Source organism: Aspergillus tubingensis (assembly GCF_013340325.1).
Source record: "Aspergillus tubingensis WU-2223L DNA, scaffold_8, whole genome shotgun sequence".
NCBI lineage: Eukaryota > Fungi > Ascomycota > Eurotiomycetes > Eurotiales > Aspergillaceae > Aspergillus > Aspergillus tubingensis.
Genome location: NW_023336282.1, coordinates 727073 through 749463, shown reverse-complemented (window position 1 = coordinate 749463; position 22391 = coordinate 727073). Strand labels below are relative to the sequence as shown.

At 50.6% G+C, this 22391-nt stretch overlaps 6 protein-coding genes across 6 annotated transcripts; 3 read left to right on the top strand and 3 right to left on the bottom strand.

Annotated features, from left to right (window-relative positions):
* Window positions 1-721: 721 nt before the first annotated feature.
* On the bottom strand, window positions 722-3646 carry AtWU_06587 (putative telomere silencing protein Zds1; the record flags this gene model as incomplete). Its single annotated transcript, XM_035501696.1, has 3 exons — window positions 722-934; window positions 998-3400; window positions 3641-3646. The coding sequence occupies 3 exons, from the start codon at window positions 3644-3646 to the stop codon at window positions 722-724; spliced, it is 2622 nt and encodes an 873-aa protein (XP_035357589.1).
* A 2626-nt stretch (window positions 3647-6272) lies between these two features.
* On the bottom strand, window positions 6273-7727 carry AtWU_06586 (SYLF and SH3 domain-containing protein; the record flags this gene model as incomplete). The annotated part of the gene is made up of 4 exons (XM_035501695.1): window positions 6273-6294; window positions 6363-7429; window positions 7499-7602; window positions 7685-7727. The coding sequence occupies 4 exons, from the start codon at window positions 7725-7727 to the stop codon at window positions 6273-6275; spliced, it is 1236 nt and encodes a 411-aa protein (XP_035357588.1).
* Window positions 7728-8534: 807 nt separating this feature from the next.
* gem1 (ERMES complex Ca(2+)-binding regulatory GTPase GEM1) lies at window positions 8535-10491 on the top strand (the record flags this gene model as incomplete). The annotated part of the gene is made up of 2 exons (XM_035501694.1): window positions 8535-8544; window positions 8600-10491. 2 exons carry the CDS (start codon window positions 8535-8537, stop codon window positions 10489-10491), a joined length of 1902 nt encoding a protein of 633 aa, XP_035357587.1.
* Window positions 10492-11390: 899 nt separating this feature from the next.
* Window positions 11391-13702, top strand: AtWU_06584 (WD40 repeat domain-containing protein; the record flags this gene model as incomplete). The annotated part of the gene is made up of 7 exons (XM_035501693.1): window positions 11391-11395; window positions 11593-11735; window positions 11820-12765; window positions 12831-13116; window positions 13170-13367; window positions 13429-13504; window positions 13581-13702. The coding sequence occupies 7 exons, from the start codon at window positions 11391-11393 to the stop codon at window positions 13700-13702; spliced, it is 1776 nt and encodes a 591-aa protein (XP_035357586.1).
* A 1666-nt stretch (window positions 13703-15368) lies between these two features.
* Window positions 15369-16383, bottom strand: AtWU_06583 (GPI anchored serine-threonine rich family protein; the record flags this gene model as incomplete). The annotated part of the gene is made up of 5 exons (XM_035501692.1): window positions 15369-15511; window positions 15576-15934; window positions 16005-16136; window positions 16194-16272; window positions 16329-16383. 5 exons carry the CDS (start codon window positions 16381-16383, stop codon window positions 15369-15371), a joined length of 768 nt encoding a protein of 255 aa, XP_035357585.1.
* Window positions 16384-20180: 3797 nt separating this feature from the next.
* On the top strand, window positions 20181-21605 carry AtWU_06582 (calpain cysteine protease family protein; the record flags this gene model as incomplete). Its single annotated transcript, XM_035501691.1, has 1 exon — window positions 20181-21605. The coding sequence occupies one exon, from the start codon at window positions 20181-20183 to the stop codon at window positions 21603-21605; it is 1425 nt and encodes a 474-aa protein (XP_035357584.1).
* Window positions 21606-22391: the final 786 nt, after the last annotated feature.

Genomic DNA, 22391 nt, shown 5'->3' with positions numbered 1-22391 from the left:
TGGCAAAGAAGGTGATGGTCCCGTCCAGCCAGGTCGAGATGACGCTGTGGAGGCTGTGGGGAGATAGATGCATGTCACGTGACTGAATCGATGGCTGGCCGCGGGTCGAGTGGATCCCAGACTATTTTAGTATAGCTAGTTGGAACGGCTAGAATAGATACGGCGTGGATTAGGGGCTTGACGATGTCTAATTGAGTGGGAGGTTTGAATATCTTTCTCTACAGTACAGTTGACCATCATGAAGGTATTAAATTACACATTCGTTACGAGGATTGACTGAAATACTGGTGTCACAGAGTTTTGTGACCCATTTGGAGTGTTCAGACTTCTATAACAAGGCATCGTTGACGCCGGACAGAAAAACAATTGACAAAACCCCACACGCTATGCGAACAAAGAAACCCAAGACGAGAAGCTATGTCAGGCCCTACCCTACCATCGTGGAATATTCAAAGGACCACTATATAAGTTGACACAACAAGTGTTCAAACGAGAATAGAGGAGCTTCAATGGCTTCCTCTGTATACCCTTGTATGCCCTGTGCATAGAGAAAATGAAGAGTCCACCACCAGGGGAGTGAAAAGAATGCGAGGATGACACAAGAAGTAAAGGCTAATATCAGTGTACAGAGTGTGAGAACCGACCAGACTTGGCACAAGGGGTATTTGGTGCGCTGCAATAGAATCAACAGCAATAGAGGGAATCACTTGTCTGTTCCCTATTACCACATATCATCGTCATCATCGTCAAGCTGGACGTCGTCGCCAAATGTCGAGTGACCATACTGGTAATGTCCCGGGCCATATGCATTTCCATTCTCGTAGCCACCCTTGCTACTTTGCGAATGGGTGCCATAATGATCCTGTGCATCGTCCGTATATTCGTACATTTGAGGATCATCGTAGGAACTATCTGTATATTGTTGCTCCTGAGACTGCAGTTTCGACGAACAGTTAGAATCTTCAATGACAATAGAGAATCATCACGGAATACTCACCTCTTGATATCTTTGGTATTGTTGATACTCTTCTTGTTGCTTCTGCTGCTGCCTTTGCGCAGCGGAAGTAGCCAACATCATGTGCGGGTGCATCTGCTGGACCTTCGCCAAGTAAGAGTACATGAAGTTGCTGAGCAAGACCTGAGAGTACAGCGCGCGTCGAGGATTCGCAAGCTTGATGTGAGCCATCCGGTAAATCGCTCTTTCTTCTAGAATCGAGAAGCGGGTCCAAGCGTAATCAACATCCGGCCGCAGCTCACGCACAGGCGGATCAGGTGATAGGTTTCGAGAAGCGCTTTTCTTGTGATGATGGCTGTGATGGCTACTGTCACCACTGCTCTTCTTCCTACTTCCGCCGAATATGGAGGAGAACAACCCAGACTCCTTCTCTTTCTTCGACTCCCCAGAGGTCCGTCGCGCATTGTCCTTGCGACGCTCCTCTTCCAGTTTGGGATCCAGTCGATCCACTGCAACGCTTTCGCGGCCTCGCTGACTAGAATCACTTGAGGATGGCAGGGCGTGCGCTGTCTCATGAACTTTGTCCACTATCTTGGCCTTGAGTTTCTTCGAGTCACTGTCCTTGTCCTTTTTCTTCTCTTTATCTTTATCCTCGGAACCCAGCAGCCAGTGCCAGCTGGATTTGCGGCCACCCTCCGAATCTTTCTTGTCTTTTGACTTCTTCGACTCTTTTGTTTCCTTCTCCTTCTCTTTCGAATCAGCCTTGCGATCCTCGAAAGTTGGGATGTACGACAGGCTGTCCGTTCGGGTGGTGTTTCCAGGAAGAGGCTGTGGGGTATTGGCGAAGTCATTGAAGGTGGGTGTGGTCTCCTTCTGAGTGCGACTATGTGCCGACCGCTTACTTGAGCTTCGTTCCTGCATTCTATCTTGGCCTGCAGGTGCTTTCGGGGACGCATGTGACTGTGAGGTCGGTGTTGAAGGCGTGGTGGGAGTCCCGGGAGGAGGCGTTTCAATGATTTCAGGTATCTTTTGTTCTGACGGTGGAACGTCCGCCGTTGACCGTCCATTGGAGCTGATCCGTGAGTGCCATTGTCGCGAATGTGCTGGCGCGCTGGCCCTGTTCGACGGATCTGACGAAGCTGCATCATGAGAGCGGTCGTTGGCTGGTTGTGAGTGTTCCACCGCTGAGTCTACACTGGAGCTTGCTGTTGTTGTACTAGCTGTCGCAACAGGGGCCTGGGGTGTGCCTTGCGTCGATTTGGCCGCAGCTTGAGCTCGCGTTGAACTCGGTGTTGGGTCGGTAGACATTCGTGTTAGCCCCAAAACTGCTTGACCTCCAGATGAACCAGTGGGTGAAGTAACCCTCTCATCTGCGTCCGAAGTCCTAGCCACGCGCTTCGAATACGGTGCCTTCTCGCCTTTCTTCAGACTTCCGGCCTTCCTATATTGTGTCCTTGTCGAGCGCCTGAGGCTGTGGCTTGGAGGTGCAGGGGGAAGGATAGGTTTATCCTCATCGGTGGAAATGCCAAGTTTCTGGATTCCATCGAGGATATTCGTTGCGTTGGGAGCTCGCGGCTTCGAATCGTTCACTATTGTTTCTAGTTCATGCAGATTGGGCCCCAACGAATCGCGTTTCGATTGTGAGCGTTTTCGTTCGAGTCGTTCGGCGCCATCTGTGTATCCCTGAGAGGTGTCAATCTGCCTGGATAGCATAGACCGCTTCCGCCTCAAGCCCCCTATTGATCCCTCACGCTCCGGGCCCAAGGTAGAAAAGTCGCCTGATTTCCGCTTGATCTGTTCTGTTTTACTTTCAAGGAAAGACTTGAACTCCTTCGGGGCAAGTTCCGGATGTAAACGGGCTGGAACCCAAAACAGTCGCGATGCATCGTTTTCGTCGTCGGAGGGAGAGGGCGCTATGGATGGAACGGAGAAGCTCGGGAGATCGGGGTCATCCGTAGCAGCAACATCCATAGACATCCGCCGGATCGCGGCGAGATTGTTCAGCTCTTGTGCTACGGCGGCCGGGTCGGATTCATAGTCGACATCGTTCAGAGGGAAGGAGGTTGTGGCTGTGTCAGTCGATACGGGGGACGTGGTGGACGCGGGAGACGTCGGGCTACTTTCGGCGGACTTGGCCCCATGCGGCCATGGCTGCCCGTTCGCTTGCCGATTATTATGATCATTGATGTGGTTTTGAACCTGGAGAGACTGTGGGGAGGTAGGAGATTCGCAGCCGGCGAGCTTTGTGGGAATTATAGTAATGGATTCGCTCAACGGGGAGGATATGAAACTGAGGCGTCGAGAATCTCGCTTGTCGTAATCGTCATCGTACATATGGCCAATGGCTTCGGTGACATGGTGACTGGGGTCACTGATCGACAGTTGAGGTACATGGCCTCTTTTCGTTGCATATCCTCCGCTTGGCTCAGAGGGGCTCGGTGAAGCCTGAAACTCGCGACGGCATGTTTAGAGACAGTCCTTGAATAATACAATTGAAACAGGGGTTGGAGGGTCCACAACGCATCGCACAAGAGATGCTTTCTTGCCAGGTAAACCTTTCGGTAAGGATAGACCAAAGGCCGAGAGCATCCTTAAGCTTTTCCCAGAGTGTTGTTGTAGGCGAGGGGTACAACGGGGGGGGGGAATTTTTTTGGGTAGAACGCGGACATAAAGAAAGCGACGCACCTGCATGAGAGCAAATTAACCGGGGGACCGGACAGGAAGAAAACGCCCCGGGGTTGGCTGTAGATTAGGAAAGTCGCTTGGTGGTGAGGAGGTCAATGTACCACCAGGGCCGTAAGACAACGCAGAGAAAAGGTAGTCATGGAATCATGGGAGCGGGGAAGAAGCGTCGACGGAGAGGAGCAACCACCAGGGTGACGAGAGGAAAGAGAGGCGGGCGATGACGGCTAGGCATCCGGCGGCCGATGATACGATTTTGGCGACGATACAAACGAGAGAAGAGGTAGAAAAGGGTTTTGAAAAGGAAGAGCGAGTGACGAGAGGCTGAGGTGGGCGGTAGTTGTTCTTTCGTAAGAAAGAGGATGGGGATGGGAGAGTTGGGAGTTAGTAGTTCGGTGCTGGGAAAGAGTAAGGACCTGGAGAAGGTGGACGAGACGAGGGAAGGCCGCCGTGCTTTGGTTGGCTGGTTCTGGCTGGGCTGGGCTGGCCGCGCTTCAGTTTGGAAGTGGTGGTCGGCCTTGAACAACACCGCAAGAACAAGAACAGGGAAAAAATAACATAAAAAAAAAAATAGGTTTCTGACAAGTAGTTCGAGGAAGACAAACACTTTAGACGAAAGAGTATTCTATCAGAAGACCCATCGACGGCTAAATCGGGGAATCCGAGGCCAGTGAACAGGAGGAGAAAGCAAATTGTATAGGCTCACTCTCTCCACGGATGGATCGATCTTGGGCAGGATATGTCCTCTTAGTCAGCGCGATGCTCCACTGCTGATCAATCTCGATGGCAGGCCACAGTCCGTTCACTTCGAGAAATGTGACTCGATGGTTCTAGTAAAATACCTTGTTCAGTTCGTTTGATTCTTCGTTCGGGCGATCGCTGATCAGCAGTACCCCGTGCTTTTTTTTCGGTGGACTCCAATGCTCGGTAGCACGGTCTTTGGAGCAAATCTTATTCAGTTCGCTAGGGCTCGGAGAACATGAGTCGAGGAACTACCTGGTAGTGTGGACTGGCTATCCGAGAGCTGAGTTTTATTTTTATTTTTTTTTTTTAGATTGCACAAGGAGGGATTTCAACTCCACTGTTGGTTAGACTACCCTCACCCACGTATGCGGAGTCGATCCCTGTTCTTATAGACTACTTTTAGGGTGAACTCCCGCCCCTAAATGCAGGCACTGGCAGTGAGATACCACGGAACGCTTAGAGTAGTACTACAATGGAAGGACAAAGGAAAGGTTGAAAGAGGAGAAGCTGAAAATCAACTGAATAATGACGACAACAAATCACGAGATGAGAAGAGGGGGAGGGAATAGAACGGGCACAATGAAATACAATGAGCTTATCATTTGACGGCAGAATCCATGCACTGGACTCGGAGCACCATTCATCATTCAGAAGGCTGAGCAATGTCGGGAAAGTCTAATGCATAAATTGTCTTGCTCATCTTGTTGTGAACCCGCCATGGCGGTGATGCGTCTGTTCCGGCATCCCATACATAGATCGACAGGGAAAACCGTCATTCACCAGCTGCAACACCTTGTGCGGTTCCCCATATGCCTGCTGTCTAACTTACCTACAGATGATCGCCTGAGTCATTTCGTAATCTTCAACTCAGAATCTCAGCTGACGTATCCATCTTCCTTCCATAGCCTCGTCCTCGTATTAGGAAATGAGGGAGATTATCTGGCATGAGAGTGGCATGCCGCTGTTCTTCCAGAAGACTGTAGAGAAAGAACAAGTCTGTCGCACGATGGACTCAATTTGCAATCGCACTGCTTCTCTGCCTTCTCGCGTGAGACCCGGCGCGAGTCTCGTGCCTTGTGTTCCTGACCTCTATTGGCCGAGCGGGCCTCATCCGATGACTTCGAGGATGTTGCGGAGGGGCTGGCTCCACGAGGTCCAATGGCCCCAGAAGGATGGGTGCCGGTTGAGTTCAACTTGGTGCAGGAGAGTCTCCCGAGGAATGTACCGACCGCTTCTACTGCAATGCGATGAGCAAGGAACTTGAACGTCGCTGGGAGCTTGACTGCTGACGACTCCTTGACGCTCCTCGGACCTTTCTGACGGCAGCCACCCGTTTCTTTATTCTCACTAATCCTCCCTTCCTCGCAAGGGAGAAGCATATCAGCCAAGAAGCAGCTGCAATCATCTAAAACATTTCCAACCAATCCATCCTTGGCGCAGCAACAAAGAGGGAATATTCCATTTTTGACAGTTATAAACCTGCAGTCCCAAAAAAGAACAAAACAGCATGGGGGAAGTCTTATGTATAACCCAAAGGTGGTCCAACACTATCACACAAGCCATATACTAAAGCTAGAACCATCGCCAAAGCGAACACATACACAGGTGCAAATGTCCCGATTTGTCACTTATCCGTTCAAAAGCCACCCCGAATCCGCTGGTCGGCCCAACAGGCAACTCCGGCGCTTATACTCAAAAAGCCGAAAGGAAAAAGCAAAGAGAATCTTGGGGAACAAAAACTAAAGGGGGTGAGTCTTAAACGATGACATGGAAGCTGAATATCAAACGGAAGAGGAACATAAAAAGCATTCGTGAAGGAGGAACATGGCGTTAAGGGTGCTCGCGTCGTCAAATATCATTCCGCGTGAGTCCAACTAGGACCCGCCGACTCCTAAGCAGTTTCGACATAGTTACTGAACAGTAATGGTTAGTTCCCATGGCCGAGGAAAACACGGTTTCTGCGAATTCCAGGTCTGCTTACCTTGGGAAAATGCCAACTCGGCCCCCGATCCGCCCGGTCCACCAGTCCTCTTTCTTGTCAGTCCTCTTGAGGATGGTGATAATGTCTCCTTTCTTAAAACCCAGGTCACCTTCCTGGTCCGCATCGAAAGTATAAAGTGCTACGGCCTGGTCCTGGCGTAGAGTAGGAGCTGCCCCAGTCCGCTGTCCAAACACGGGTTTCGGAGCTGTGGGTCGGCTAGGCTTCCGGTCAGAATATACATAGTCCTCATCGATTGGGGTAGTGTTGCTCCGGCTGCGGTTGAATGAGTCGTAAGTGTCGTTGCGACCGCTGTACCGAGTAGTCGACGAACGGCTCAGCCCTCCAGCAGGTCGATCGTATATATCGTCCGCCCACGTATTCGCACGGCGGGGTCGGTCGCGGAAGTCATCTGAACCTGAGCCACTGAACCCAGTGCGATCGCGCCGCGTTCCTTCGCCATACGCCTCGCCCCTGCGGCCCTCCCAAACCACATCGTCATGGCTGTCATCATAAACGGGGATGTCGTTGTACATGTCACTACCGTTCCGGGCATTGCCATAGAACGCACGCGAGTTCAACACGGTCAGGAGAGGGTCCGCGCCCGGGGGAGGTCGAATGGTTCCGCTGAGGAGCTGGCGTGCCGAGACCCGGCTGTTGTACATCTTCTCGTTCGCATCCTTACGTTCCACCAGCATGCTTCCCTCCAGACTGACACCGGCAAAGAGACCCTTGGTCTTGGAGTATGAGAACACTGCCGCCACACCCTTTGTGCTAGCCGCGCCAGCAGCTTCCGCGTTTCGTCCGACCGGTCCAGCAGCGATCGAAACGTTTCCACCTAGCGTCAGGGTTCCGACCTGCGAGAACGTCCGAACGGCAGCGGCATCATTCAAAATGAACACGAAGTCGGTTAACTCAAACCCGATCTGGCCTCCAAATCCAGCTCCAGCAGTGGCAATGGCCGACGGAGCAGACCAGGTTCCGTCAGCTAGTCGAGCGACAACGACACCAGAGCCGAATCGAGCTGAGCCCAAAAATCCAGCTTTCAGGACAGTAAGAACGGCGAGACCCTAGGGAAGAAACCGTGAGTGACAGTGCGACTTTTGAGCAATAAGCTGGGTATGGATTTTGCTAATTACCTTGGCTCCTGCCAGAATCTCCGGAGGAATCACTTTATCGGGTCCAAAGGCTTGTCGTGGATCGACAAACGAGGCGAGGATTTTGCCCGCCTTTCTACATTCGCCTGTCTGGTTGTTAGTCGCAGGCCGAACCACCTGTTCCAGAGAATTGCGGGGAAATTGGAACGAAAGCGGCGCGGAACATACTTCCTAACGATGAAGGTAACGGATTGTGAATTCCGAGAGGCATTCTGGCTATGCTTGACGGAAACTGAGGGTGAAGGGAGGGTTAGGGAAGAAGAGGGGGTAGGGAAGAAGGAGTGGAAGGAGAGAGAAGGATGTTGATAGTAGGATGTTCTGCGAAGGCTGTTCGTCTCTATGGGAGCGACCGGAAGTGGAACCAGATGACGGCTGACACCAACTGCGATTCGCAAACGATAAGGCTCAATTATCCAAATTCTGCACCATCCACAACGACCCTGTACTGTTCGGTGACTGTGCAAATCGCTCTCTCAAAATGTTCCTGTGCGATGAATAATATACTCATCTGATTCATGGGGAAGGTCAGCAACCGTGGGAATCGAGGGGGCTGTACTCACTCGGAGAGGGGACTTTCCGCAGGCGGCATCAATGAATACGGGGGGAAGTGTGGCTGGGGCCGCTTCTACCAGCTTCTTCCCTCGGTCTTGTCTTGGTAACTCTCCAGGTCAATCAGCTTGAAGTAGTATACACGAAGCCATTTCAGAAGCACTCCCCTATCCCACTCGCTATTACTAGGTACCTGCTTTGTTTCATCCCCAGTATCTACTGGTCCAGCCACACCTATAGTAAGAAACCCGACCGGCTGGAACCTGAGGCCGCAAGAACGGCACAGCCACCGCCGAGGCTCCGACGATCATCGTAGTTCCCAGCCGACCGAGTCCTTAGTGACATCGCGTTTCGATTGGCCTGGACTTTCAAATCGGTTTGACCTTGTTATTAACAAAAGCTTTCTGAAGCATGCCCGAATAATTTGATTAAGGCGTCCCCAGTCGCCTTGAAAGTTTCCAGATCCACAATGGCTACAGGTTCGATATGTTTACGTTGAGCTGCTCACTCATCTACTTACTAACAGCACCTCAGTGCGAATCTGTGTCTGTGGTGATGAGGGCACTGGCAAGTCCAGTCTCATCACCTCCCTTGTGAAGGGGGTATTCGTTACAAACAAGATCCAGCCTATCCTACCTCAAATCACCATCCCTCCTACGATCGGTACCCCCGAGAATGTCACCACAACGACGGTGGTGGACACCTCCGCTCTTCCGCAGGAGCGCAATAATCTGGCCAGGGAGATCCGGAAGTCCAATGTAATCCTACTCGTGTATTCGGACCATTACAGCTATGAGAGAGTCGCTCTATTCTGGTTACCATACTTTCGTTCTCTAGGGGTCAATGTCCCCGTGGTACTATGTGCGAACAAGTCCGATCTCGCTGCAGATCATACCGAGGCCCAGGTCATTGAGGAGGAAATGCTACCATTGATGGCGGAGTTCAAGGAAATCGACTCTTGCATCCGCACCAGTGCCCGTGAACATCGGAATGTCAACGAAGCCTTCTTCCTCTGCCAGAAAGCGGTTACCCATCCGATCGCACCGCTGTTTGACTCCAAAGAATCCTCCCTGAAGCCGGCAGCAATCGCAGCGTTGCAGCGAATTTTCTACCTCTGCGATAAGGATAGGGATGGTTACCTCTCTGATAAGGAGATCAAGGACTTTCAAATGAGATGCTTTGAGAAGCCATTGAGTGAGGAAGATTTGATTCACATCAAGGAGACCATACAGAGGACGCATCCTCATTCAGTGACACCCTCAGGCATCGATTGCCGCGGTTTCCTGCAGCTGAACAAGATGTATGCGGAAAAAGGCCGACATGAGACTGTTTGGATTATACTACGAGCATTCCAATACACGGATAATCTATCACTACAGGAGAACTTCCTTCACCCGAGATTTGACGTACCCCCTTATGCGTCGGCTGAGCTTTCGCCAGAGGGGTATCGATTCTTTGTGAACCTCTTCCTACTCTCAGACAAGGATAACGACGGAGGCCTGAATGATGCGGAGCTGGCGTCGCTCTTTGCGCCCACACCGGGGTTGCCTGCTTCATGGGCAGACGGTTCCTTCCCATCCTCTACCGTCCGCAACGAAGCCGGCCATGTCACCCTTCAAGGATGGCTTGCGCAATGGAGTATGACTACTTTCACGTCGCCTAAGACAACATTGGAGTATCTAGCCTACCTGGGTTTCGAGTCGTCCGACCGGAGCAATCCTTCTACAACAGCAGCGCTGAAGGTTACGCGACCACGAAAGAGACGCAAGCGTCCTGGCCGTGTGGGCCGCAATGTTGTTCTTGGTCACGTCCTTGGGGCTGCAGGCTCAGGCAAATCTGCACTCCTTGACGCTTTTCTTTCCCGTGGATTCAGTACTACTTATCGCCCCACGATCCAGCCCCGAACTGCTGTGAACACAGTTGAGCTTCCGGGAGGGAAACAGTGCTACCTCATCCTCGATGAGCTCGGGGAACTGGAGCCTGCCCTCCTCGAGAATCAGGTAAAACTGCTGGATCAGTGCGATGTCATCGTGTACACGTATGACTCGTCAGATCCCGATTCCTTTGCATACATCCCAGCGCTGCGCGCCAAATATCCTCACTTGGAGGAGCTTCCCAGTGTTTTTATTGCACTCAAGGCAGACTTGGACCGGACTACTCAGCGGGCCGAATATCAGCCCCACGAATACACTGCTATGTTGAATATGCCGAGTCCTCCTCTTCATGTCAGTGCCACTTGGAGCTCCATCCAGGAGGTGTTTGTCCACATAGCAGAAGCGGCAATGGAGCCTAGTACGGCCTTCCCGCGGAGTGAGGAAGATGTGGAAGGCAAATGGATGGCATGGGGAATTGCTCTTGGGGCAGTGGTTTGCGCTGGAGCGGCGGCCGTCATGATTTGGCGGAGAGTTAGTGGAAGCGGAGTGTGACGGGGCGAACACTGTCGTATTCTCCTGTGGAGTCAAATAGATACCCTTGAGTATGTATATTGGGTTGTTGGTGTGTTTGCCGGCAAAGTATCGCCAGTTAACCGACTAGTACGAAGTAATAAAGTATGATGCATAATGAACGGCTTAAATACGGCTGATGATCCACTCGTTCATTTTAACCTGCCATGTCGGCCACGAGAGTAGATTAGTCCCCATAGAACCGGGGCGGCACGACGCAAGAGTGATTGACTTTGGGCTATGAGGACTAGTGTGGGTTTCTGGCGCCGTTAGCATTGGGGGGAAAGAAGAGGATTGACTGAAGCCTGGCAGATTGGCGGCCCCACGCGCCAACTTCGACCAACCCCGGAAATGGCCGCCCGCTCGCTCTTCTCTCTGGCTTCAAATCCCCCCCGTCGCTCGATCCCCCCCAGGTTATAAGGCCATTGCGCAAGTTCTTACCCGGAAACTCTCCCCGCCTCTCTCTCCTCTCCATCTTCAACTCCGGGGTATATAAACCATCGATATTCAGCTCCCTGCGAGTTCACAAGTGACTTTCCCGCGAGTCTCCGCCCCGATCCATCTCCCTCCCTCGTCCTACTAGCCAGCAGAGCGTTCGCCCATTCGAGAGCCTCGGTCCCGCGCTCTCTCCCTTGCACGAACGACAACGACGACCTGTTTCCAGCCCTTCCATCTGGACCAGTCCTCTCACAACCTAAGAACGTTACAAGCCACCCTGAGTGGCACCGTCAAGGGTGCCGCTCTTGGGGGGGAAGGGAATTCGCTACGACGATTGTCTGACAAGCCTATCGCGCATTCCTAGGCCCCTGTCACACCACCCTCCAAAATCCTTTTAATTTATCGCTGATTGACCGGTGTGCCTGCTGGTGGTATCCGCAGCCATGTTGTAAGACTTGCCCTCCCAGCCCAAAGCTGAAAGCCCGGTTATCAGCGTCCTTGGTCCCTTATCTCCGCCTCGTGGGCGCATCATAGGTCGGCCTTCAATTCCCTGGAGGTCAAGGAGCGCCACTACCTTTCAGCCCTATCTACATTTATTATGACGACTCTTTTGCGTCTCTTCACCTGGCTGACCCCTTGATCCAGCGTCCTTCCCCCACCTCCGCCTCGCTATACCGTCCCCGTCGCCTATGCGGCCGGGGCGTCGAATGGCATGGCGGTGCCAGTTGTAGAGACCAACAATATCATCAGCCATCCTGAGGGTGGCTGTTCCTTACAAGCCGGAGAAGGTGTGTTTCTGAAGGGGCGCATGTTCGCTCATGCACGTCGCTGCAAGGTCGCTTGGATTTGCTGATTGACGGACTTTACGATAGGCACTTACCTCCTCCGAGATGACCTACATTTAGCCACCCCTCCTCCACATCCCTCCGAAGCCCCCGTCATGAATCCCAATCCACTTGCGACCGTTCCGGCGCCTCCGACATCAGGTGTCAAGCTCTCGCTGGTTAGCATCGGTAGCCGGCTCAAGACCCCCACACCCTCCGTGGATGGCACAGGCGCAGCATCTTTATTTGGAGATGGCAATCCAGCTCTAGCAGCACCACCTGTGAAGGAAGGATTGAAGAGGAGGAAACCAAAGAACAATATCATAAAGAGCAGCTCCTCATTCGTCTCGCGGGTCATTACGCATGAGACGGCAACCAAGCGATTGAACGATCGGAATCCGGATGGTCTTTTTGCCTTTGCAAACATCAATCGTGCCTTCCAGTGGCTGGACCTCAGTGCTAAGCAGAAGGAAGAGCCCGTCACCAAGATACTGTTCACCAAAGCGCACATGATAAGCCATGATATTAATGAGCTAACCAAGAGCACATCACACATAGATGTTGTCATGGGTTCCTCGGCTGGAGACATTATATGGTATGAGCCGATGTCTCAGAAGTACGCACGTATCAACAAGAACGGAGTCGTCAACAATTCTCCTGTGACGCATATCAAATGGATTCCTGGTTCAGAGAATTTGTTCATGGCTGCTCATGCGAACGGACAGCTGGTGGTATACGACAAGGAGAAAGAAGACGCTCTTTTCACACCAGAACTGGGCAGTCCGTCGGCTGAAACGATGAAGTCGTCGTCGGGGCGGCAACCACTGCAAATCCTGAAATCGGTCAACTCGAGAAATCAGAAGACTAATCCGGTTGCGCTGTGGAAACTCGCCAACCAGAAAATCACGCAATTCGCCTTCTCCCCGGATCGCAGACACTTGGCTGTTGTCCTAGAGGATGGATCGTTACGAGTTATGGATTATTTGAAGGAAGAGTATGCTGCTACCTCAATCTTGCCACCTTGTCGGTATAGGAAAGCGTGGGCTAACGTCTTGCTAGGGTTCTGGATATTTTCCGCAGTTACTACGGAGGGTTAATATGCGTCTGCTGGTCGCCGGACGGGAAATATATAGTAACCGGAGGCCAAGACGATCTTGTAACGATCTGGTCGTTACCAGAGCGCAAGATTGTCGCACGTTGCCAGGGCCACAACTCATGGGTCTCTGCGGTAGCTTTTGACCCATGGCGCTGCGACGACCGTACTTACAGGTTTGGTAGCGTTGGTGACGATTGTCGGTTGCTGCTATGGGATTTCAGCGTGGGCATGCTGCACAGACCGAGAGTAGTACGTTTACCAACAATAGACTCGGATTCCTAGTGTTCTAACCCATGAAACAGCATCAAGCCAACGCCCGCCAGCGCACCAGCATGATCGTCTCGAACACGCAACACCTCAACCGTCACCGAGCCGATAGCGGAGGAAACAGGACGCGATCCGATTCTCAGGAGACTGCAGATACCTATAATAGTTATGATCCGACCGTTCGTCATCCGGTGGAACCCAGAGCACGAACCGCCCTCTTACCACCGATCATGGTAGCTACCACCCCCTTGAGTATATTCCGCAATCTTCAGAAAGGCTAACTTACTCGCGCAGTCCAAAATCGTTGGTGAAGACCCTATCTGCTGGCTAGGCTTCCAAGAAGACTCCATCATGACATCTTCACTCGAAGGTATTCCGCGGCCCGAATTTCTTTCCCCAAGTTCATCCCTCAGAACATTGCTAACAACTCTTCTCTGACCAACCAGGCCACATTCGCACCTGGGATCGTCCCCGAGAAGGCATCAACGACAACTACAGTTATTCGCCTGCGATCAGTGCCAGCGCCACCGGGTCTGGTCGTGCTGATTCGATGATGGGATCACTGTGAACATTACTATGACCCCAGGATCGTCACCTATCAAAGTAGTTCACAATCCCGTAGCTGCTCTGTAAATATGTATGTAAACAACTATCGAATTAGGAAATATACCCATAATTCTAAATATATCCGGTAGTATTAGGATCTCTTGTGATTACCTGGACATGTGTCATTGACGAAACAGTAGCAGTACACCGTAGTACTCGCTGCAATGCATAAGATCTATCCAATCGACCTAGCTAGTTACCAGCCACATACTACTTATTTACTCGTAATACTGTAAATACTGTGCAGTGTTTCGCAAATATCGGACTGAACCGACTTGTCCCAGTCAAGTAAGTAAGCAGCGGCAGTAGTAATAGTAGTTACTTGGTTGATGTTACAGTCACACTGGCTGGCTCTATATTGGTCATTAAACTAAGATACACATGACACATATGGCCCCATCATGTACAAAGTACTTACTGAGAGCCAACAGAAGCAACCAAAAATAAAAAGTAAAGCCACATAGCACATCTGATCCCGTTTTGGGCTGTGAGATGCAACCATTAAGTACCAGAGCTTATTACATTATGAGGTTAGTATGAGATTAGGCAGCCACATACTCAAGTATATTTATGTAGAAGATACTGTATGGAAACTAATCACTCATTTAGTAGTGCTTTGGGTGGGGCTCAGTTGCATTTCGAACTGGGCTGGGTGCATTATATGTCCTGTAGTATGTGCTGCTAAGTATGGAATAGTAGTACTTACTCTCTAGTACTATATAGTGGGACAGAGTGGCCCCGGACTAGTTACCTAAGTACTACTTACTTGCCAGAATGCAACGGAGTCCCCGGGACAGACTGCATGTAAATGACCTGTTCGGTAAGTAGAGTAGTACGGAGCAGATTACTACTGTGGCTAGCTAATTCGTAAAACTCAGTGGAATCATCTCCATTTGGATTTTGGGTTGAGGCGTTCAATATTGATGTGAGTATCGAATATGTGCATGGTTGAGGTACATGGAGCTTGTCTCTAGTCGGAGTTTATTGTTAATGCTGAGGTGTGTTCAGACAACTGTAGATAGACTAGTTTAATTGATAGTGTCTTTTGCCAGAGTGAACCTCCTTGCAGGGTGTTCAGGAATTAGGTTTGCCAGCGCCGAGATGCATGATCGCGAGTGCCGCGCTAGTGATGTATCATATCCAACATCGGCATTAAAGAAAAGTTAAGATAGAACGCATGGTTGAAATATTGTATCAAATGATTGTGGAGAACGAGAGAAGGTGTAACAGTGCCATAAATCCATTTCCATCTGCGCATTTAAACTATGTATCAAGGGAAACCAATAATGTACCAATTCACATCACTCGTGGAAGGACGTTAAAGATAGACAATAAGAAAGGAATGAGGGGAAGGGGAAGGGGAGGGAAAGCGGGGAAGGGAGAATGTGTGGGGGGAAGGGCAAAGAAGAGAAAAAGAAAAGTTGGAGTAGCAGATAGTACTACACTCATCGCTGAAACATGAAGCTGGCTCGGTTGGCCTGCGTGTCATGTTCTAATCTTGGAGTCGATCATTCGAGAGAAACGAGGTTACGAGGGTCGCTGTCGTGTTGTGCGGGTCGGTTCGATTCAGGTTTATCGATCGCTTCGCTGACCGGCTTGTGCGACTTCGAGGTGCCTGTTTCTTTCACTTACAGAATCTCGGCAATTACGCCCATTGCGAGGGCACCGATCACGGCGGCGGAGCCAGGAAGCGTGCCCGTGTACGCGGCAGATCCGGCAGACGAGGAGGTAGACGCAGCAGCTGTCTGGGTGGCGCTAGTGGTGGCTGAAGCTGTAGGTAAGGTAAAGAGAACACGGTTAGAGACCCGTCTATTTCACATCCTGTACGTACTCACCCGGTGTTGTGGAGGCGGAGGGAGCGGTGCTAGATGGTGAAGTAGTCTGGTGGTTGATGCAGGGGCGGGAAGTGGTTTTTGTGATGATGGTGCTGGTATGTGGGCGGATACATGGTGATGGTGATGATGATGGTGATGATGATGGTGATGATGATGGTGATGATGATGGTGATGATGATGGTGATGATGATGGTGAAGATGATGATGGTTGTGATGGTGACGATAGTGATGATGATAAAATAGAATTTTCCTTACTTGTTTCAGCCTTGCCAACCTTGGTCACATTGAACTGCTGCGACTGGCTCAGGATGCCGGTGTTCTGGGTGGTGTTGGATTCGGCGTTGAGCTGGTAGCCCTCACTATGCGCGTTCGTTAGGATCGTACAATATATGCCATAATAAGGCGGCTGGGCTGTTTGAGGATACATACGCAACTGGAATACCGATGACCTTGTCAACGGTGTATTTGCTATCCGATGTCTTGACATTGGCGATCTTCTTGCTGACGGTGGGCTGGCTGTTCATGTTGACCAGTATGAGGTCGAAGTTCGTAGGGTCAGAACTGATCCGGGAAGTGAATTAGTTGTGTGTGACAGTCAATGGGCCGATGTGCACTTACGCCACAGTCGTCCACTTGATGGTGTAGGGCTTGCTAAAGTCCACCTGGTCACCATTCTTAGGCTGGGTGATTGTAATGGCTGTGGATGCTGATGTTAGTCCAAGGTAGATGACGCAAAATCAAAGGAACATGTACCCAGTGCTGTAACGGCGAACGCCATCATCGAGACAACAATGTTCAAGAAATGCATTTTGATGGTCTATCTTCGACGATTGAAGCTGTTCGAGGCGAAGGATGGCGTGTCTAAAATGGAAGAGTAGCGATAGCAGGGCTAACGAGTGTTTTCAGTTCGTAGGATATTTAATGGCTTGAGGGAATTGATGAGTTCGATGAGCTGGGTTGAGAGGGCCTTATAAATGTATGGATGGAGGATACACCGCAACGAGCCACCTCATGGCAAGGGTCCATCATGGCGATATCTGCCTGCTTGGGCCGCGTTTGATCCTTCTTACTTGCCTGGTACCCCTGTGCTTCCCTGTAATATCAGCCGATAGGAAGAGAGAAAGGCAAGTAACAGATGGAAAGCCAAAAGTTGTCTATTTCGGGCACGCCTGCTGCCAAGGGTCTGGCGTGCATGCGAGGGGGGCTGCAGATGATCTGTTCGCCTCCTCGAACCTTCAGTACTGTACTCCCGATCTCCTTCTCCAGGGAGGCTCCAGGAGTTTTGATATGCATGAGACGCGTCTAGTGGGCAGATCTTGACGGCAACTGCATGGTAAAACTCAATAACCGTCCACCAAGACCAAAGGAGGATCCGCGCCCGGCAAAGATAGGGCACCTCGTGTTGCAGGGCGTGCTATCCCCTTCGAGGGGGAACGAGGATACCCCTCCTTTCCGCCTTTCGGGTTTATGACGTTTTGTTTCACCAGCAGGGGACTCCCAGAATAGTGCGTCGGATTGGTTCTCAGTCGAAGATTAGCTTAAAGCGCAACAATACCGTCGGATAGTCATGGAAGGAATCCTATGCATTTTACAGAAGGTTTCGAGACGCTAGTGCTGCAAACTACTCAGCACAGGCTGCATAGTATGCAAAGGTTTCACTAGTGCCAACTGAAAAAAAAATAGTGATCTGGACACGAGAACATGTTGGCCCTCCAGATAATATGGAAGCCACCAAACATCATGACGGTGCGTATCTTTGATGGCGTTAGACTCAACCTTGTATGTCGATGACGCGGTGCTGCTTGTTGGTGAAACAAGCATATTCGATTTCTCATCTGATCATCTGTCGACTGTTATTGTGCGAGCCTAGACCCTGGAAGAGCAAAGTCAACGATAATTATCCTTTACGTGCGCATATGCGCATGTTAAGTTGGGAAACACCGCTTACTGTTCTCCCGCTCCTTTGCTGTCGGAGACGGACAGAGGTAGATAGTCACGTCGTACACATCACACCGCACTAGCTATGGCGGGCAATGGATAGGTCATATCGTGGCGACGCACGAACTCGCCTATTGAATTTTGCTTCCTGTTAGAGGCCGTCTGGGACGCGTGTTTGTACGTGTGTATCAAGGATAATCGGAGAACTGCACGACTAACAATTGTGTCAACCTGCTAATTATAGCTGATGATGGGCGCTCAAGAGAGTCCTAAGGTACTGAGAAGAATCAGTAGGGTTATGCAGAGCAAGGAAGCTCGACGATATGAGGTGCAGCACTCGTCATAGTCTCTATATGTAAGTGGTGAATGGAAGGTAGGCTAGCGACACTTTCGAGAATTGAGGGTCGGGGAATTGTCTTCAAGATGTCAACTAAATTGATGACACAGCAAACTGACAAACAGACATGTGACCACATGCTACATCACCTGTCAGGGGAACTCTTTCGCTCTCAACGTTTTCACAATCGATCAGTCTTAGCCTATCCAATTTATATTCAATTGATCCACACATCTTAATCCATGGAAATTGTCTGTCAAATGATCCAACATTTAGTGGTTAAATGTTATGCTAATCAGGGGATACTGAATGCCTTATTTGGAAAGTATTAAGGTATCACTATATGGCAGTGAGGCGGCATGCCAGGTCAGAAAGCTTCATATGAGCACCAGAGATACTAATCATTACAGTAAAGCTCTCGGCTCAATATAATGCTATTTGGTTTCTTGGGGTTTCAACTCTAGAACAGACAGAATGGCTACCCCTTCAAATAGCTGCACATTGCCTCTTTTGGTGCTTCGTGACTGGGTGTGCGCCGTCTGGAGAATGGAAGAGCCCGACGCATACAAAATGTGTATTGCATCCATCTAACTAGCTCTGCATCCTGTACATCTTGTTTACGCTCTTCCGTGCTTAGCATCAAGGAGCTAGAAATCTCGTCTAGCAAAAGTACCGAGCTTATGCACTCGAAGGCCGAACACCATATCTTCCAAGACTTTACGTCTAATCCTGATGACATGCCCGAGCAGTCTCCACTCCAATAAGCCTGTGACCCATCATTACCCCGGACCTTTAGAGGCTCCGAAACGCCAGTGTTTATGCGTCTCGGATGCAGGGTCTCATATCAGTTTGCCGGTGTGCTGACGCTAATCAATCCATTGATATAGACTAGGGCTCTTGAAAGTCATCTACGCCGTTTCCAGAGAAGCGGCTAGAGGAGTCCATTCCGAAGCGAGTGACAGTCTGGTCGGCATGGCAGCATCCAGCTTGCTAGATGGACAAGAGACCGTGCGTAATCTCTCCACCATGCTTGGGTTCTCGCAAGTTCGTTTCAGGACTACTTACACGAAACCACCCAACGCCCATTCGAAACGAATCAGATGCAGGTAGGGGTTGGTTGGCAAACCCTGCAATCGGTGGGTCGCTGCTTTTGACAGCTGAAATGGACTTCGTCGGCGCCAAAGTATTTGATCCCCAAATATAGAGAACCAGCCCAACCATCTTTTCGTCTGTCATAGAGGTATTACGGCAGTATGCTGAAATTAGCTTCATGCGGACGTGCACCAGCCAATGTTCATCATTAAAAGCAGTCAGTTTGCGCCATAAACACTGCCACAGCTATCAAGAATGGCTAGGCTTGCACTGAGAGCAGAATACACTGTTCCAGGCCTTCTTCGACAATGCTGTTATACTTTTATCAGTCTCTACGCATTAAGGTTGCCCGTATGTGGTATTGAAGATGGGTTAAATGCTGATCACAACAACAGGAGTGCAAGCACAGTATGAATTTAACTCCAGCTGCGTGGCTCCTGCTTTATATACAACTTTAACTCGGCGATATTCCCCATGTTTAATCGAGACAGGCTGTGGGGCAGCCGAGAGGCAGGGATCAAGGGGTCACGATCTGACACGTTCTTGGATGCATTTGCGCAGGAATCTAGGGATGTGCCACCACGAGGACGCGCGCGATACTATCCTTGGTCCTACACCCCCCTCGCATTCATCGGTATGCTTCCCGTGAAGCTGGGCCTTGGTTCAAGCAATTCGCGTCTGAGAAGTGTCACCTAACGGCGAATTGAGGCCCTATTATTCGCTACGCGTCCCTTCGCGCTCACATTCCTTGGGATCCCATCACACCCATGGGAGGAAATTGTGCTACATCAACTAATTTTGGAGATTCCTCACCCTTGCAAGCATTATTAGGAAAAGCCCAAAAGCCGGTAAAAACAATGAAGGGGATGCCAACAATCGCAATGTTACCACAATTGCGCGATGGTGCACATACACAGTATGGCTTCTCTCACTAAAGAATTGGTTACGAATATGGTTTGCCAGATGAATGCAGCGATCCATGGTTTAGCTATGTGTGCTGGTTTAGTCTCGGCATTTTATTCGCTATGCCTCATCAGCATATCATGTTTCGTGATCAAGCGGGCTTTCATGATATATAAACCAGGGCTTGTTCACTTTAGTCTTCACTTATGCAGTTCTCGTTCACATCCCAATCAACCCTTGTTTTTGCCCTTCATCGCTTGTCACTCCCCTAGTTCAAAGCCTGGCTTAGTCTGTCTTCGATTATTCAAAGCAATCCTTAATAAGCCTGAGTCATCATGAAGGCCCAAACAGCGGCAATCATTTTGTCGTTCTGCAGCTCTATTCTCGCTGTTCCTGTCCACAACCCAAATGCTAAACGGGCTGCTATTCCTAGTAGCCAGCCCCAATGGCCCGCCAGTCCTTTTGGGAACGGATTCCCCTTCACTGTTGGTTCCCACGAAACCAAGGAACAAGCTCCTGGCGGCAGCAGCAGCAGCATAGCCACTCCTTCGGGCACCCCCTCTAGCGTCCCGTCGGGGGCTGTCCACGGAATCCCACGACCTGTCGCAACTCCCTTCCCTGACCAACAAGTCCATGGACCCTTTTCTATCAATGCTCCGCCAGCCAATGGGGCTGCTTCCAGGCCGACGGCAACCTCAGTGAGCGCTCCGGCCGGGCCAGTTGCTGGCGCTGGAAGACCTCAAAGCCAATCTTCCCAGGGTTTCCCGTCATACGGACAAAGCGAAGGCGCTCCCCCTAGTGGCGGTCTTTCTGGAGGCCCGCCCTCACAGGGTACAGTCCCGAGCAGCCAAGACCCCGGTAGCATTGACACGTCCTCTGCTTACGAAGACGGATATTATGTGGGATACACCCCAACTGGCCACTCGACTGTTCCTTCCAACAGCGAGCCTACTGGCATCCCTGGAGGTCAGCAATCTCAGGGCTACCCTCCGAGCGGACAGTATCCTGGTGGTGAGTCCACCGGGTCGCCTTTCGGAGGTCACTCTGAGGGCACAAGTGGCGAGTACCCTTCTGGCCAATCTACTGGATTTCCTTCAAAAGGAGGATACGCTCCTAGTAACCCCCAGACTAGTGGGCAATATCCTAGCTCTGGCTCCGGATCTGTGTACCCGGGTGAAGAATCAACAGGATCATTCGGCAGCAGCTACCCCAGTGAACAGTCGAGCGGCCGACCCTCAACCAACGGCTACCCTAGCACTGGACACTCCACAAGCTCTTATCCCAGTACTGGATACTCCGAGGGCCCTTCATCTGGAGCTACCTACCCTTCATCCGGACACTCCGCAGGAACTTATCCTAGCTCTGGTCAATTCGAGAGCCCCTCCCAAGGTACCTATCCTTCCACTGGGAAATCAACGACCTCCTACCCTGGTTCGGGACTCTCTGGAGGTACTTCGGGCGCCAGCTATCCTTCGTCGGAGCATTCAACGGGCAGCTACCCTGTCTCGGGCTCTTCTCAGGGCCCTTCCAGTGGCGCTAGCTTCCCTTCCACCGGTCACTCCGCGAGCACCTACCCTGGATCTGGATATTCGGAAGGCCCTAAGTCCGGAAGCACCTATCCTTCCTCCGGACACTCCACGGGCAGCTTCCCCAGTTCTGGATATTCCGAGGGTCGTCCTTCCACCGGAGCTAGCTACCCTGCCACGGGTAGCTCGCAGGGCGGATACCCCGGGGCTTCTCAGGGTGGGCACGGGTTCTAAAGAATGAGAAGTGAGAAGGTATTGGTAAATTTGAGGTAGAAGCGAATTCAGCGTTCGGTAATATAATGTCAATTTAGTTTATGTTTTGTCTTGCAATAATGCGTGATGGGTCTAGTTCAGGCTTCAGAATAATTTTAGTCGTCAAACTTGATATGTTAGCTCTTGCATTTGTGACCCTACCTATAATTAGCTCGACCATGGCGAAGTGAGCATAGTATATATACACTCATTGAAGCAGCTATAGATCCGCGGCGTTTCGGACTATTGGCGTAATCAAAATCCTATCTTGAAATCATGGTGTCCTCTTAGACACTGAGTTACAAAACCTATATGCTATTGAGATTGAGCATTACCTAATACGTAATAGAAGTCCTCGGTATTTATAGGAGGTTAGTAGTAGTCAGTGAAGGGGTTTCCAAGTAGAGAGTAATACTAGTTATATATAAAGAAGTCTGCACCTACCCGCATTAGAATATATAAAATTGTGGAGAATTATTTAATGAAACCAACTATTAATATGGAGATTGCAAGTATAAATGCATTTATTATATCATATAACTTATCAGAAATATATAATATATAACATACACTGCAGACTCCGACCCACCGAAGCACAATCCCAGACAGAACCTGCAGAGCAGAAGTAAACAATCCCCAACGACTCCCTCAAATAATGAACATACATCTACTTATTAGTAGAATACCACCAACTAATCAAGCAATTCCTACCAAAAGCTTAACTATATACCTAAGTAGTTCCCCCCGGAACCCCCCCACATGAGGCAT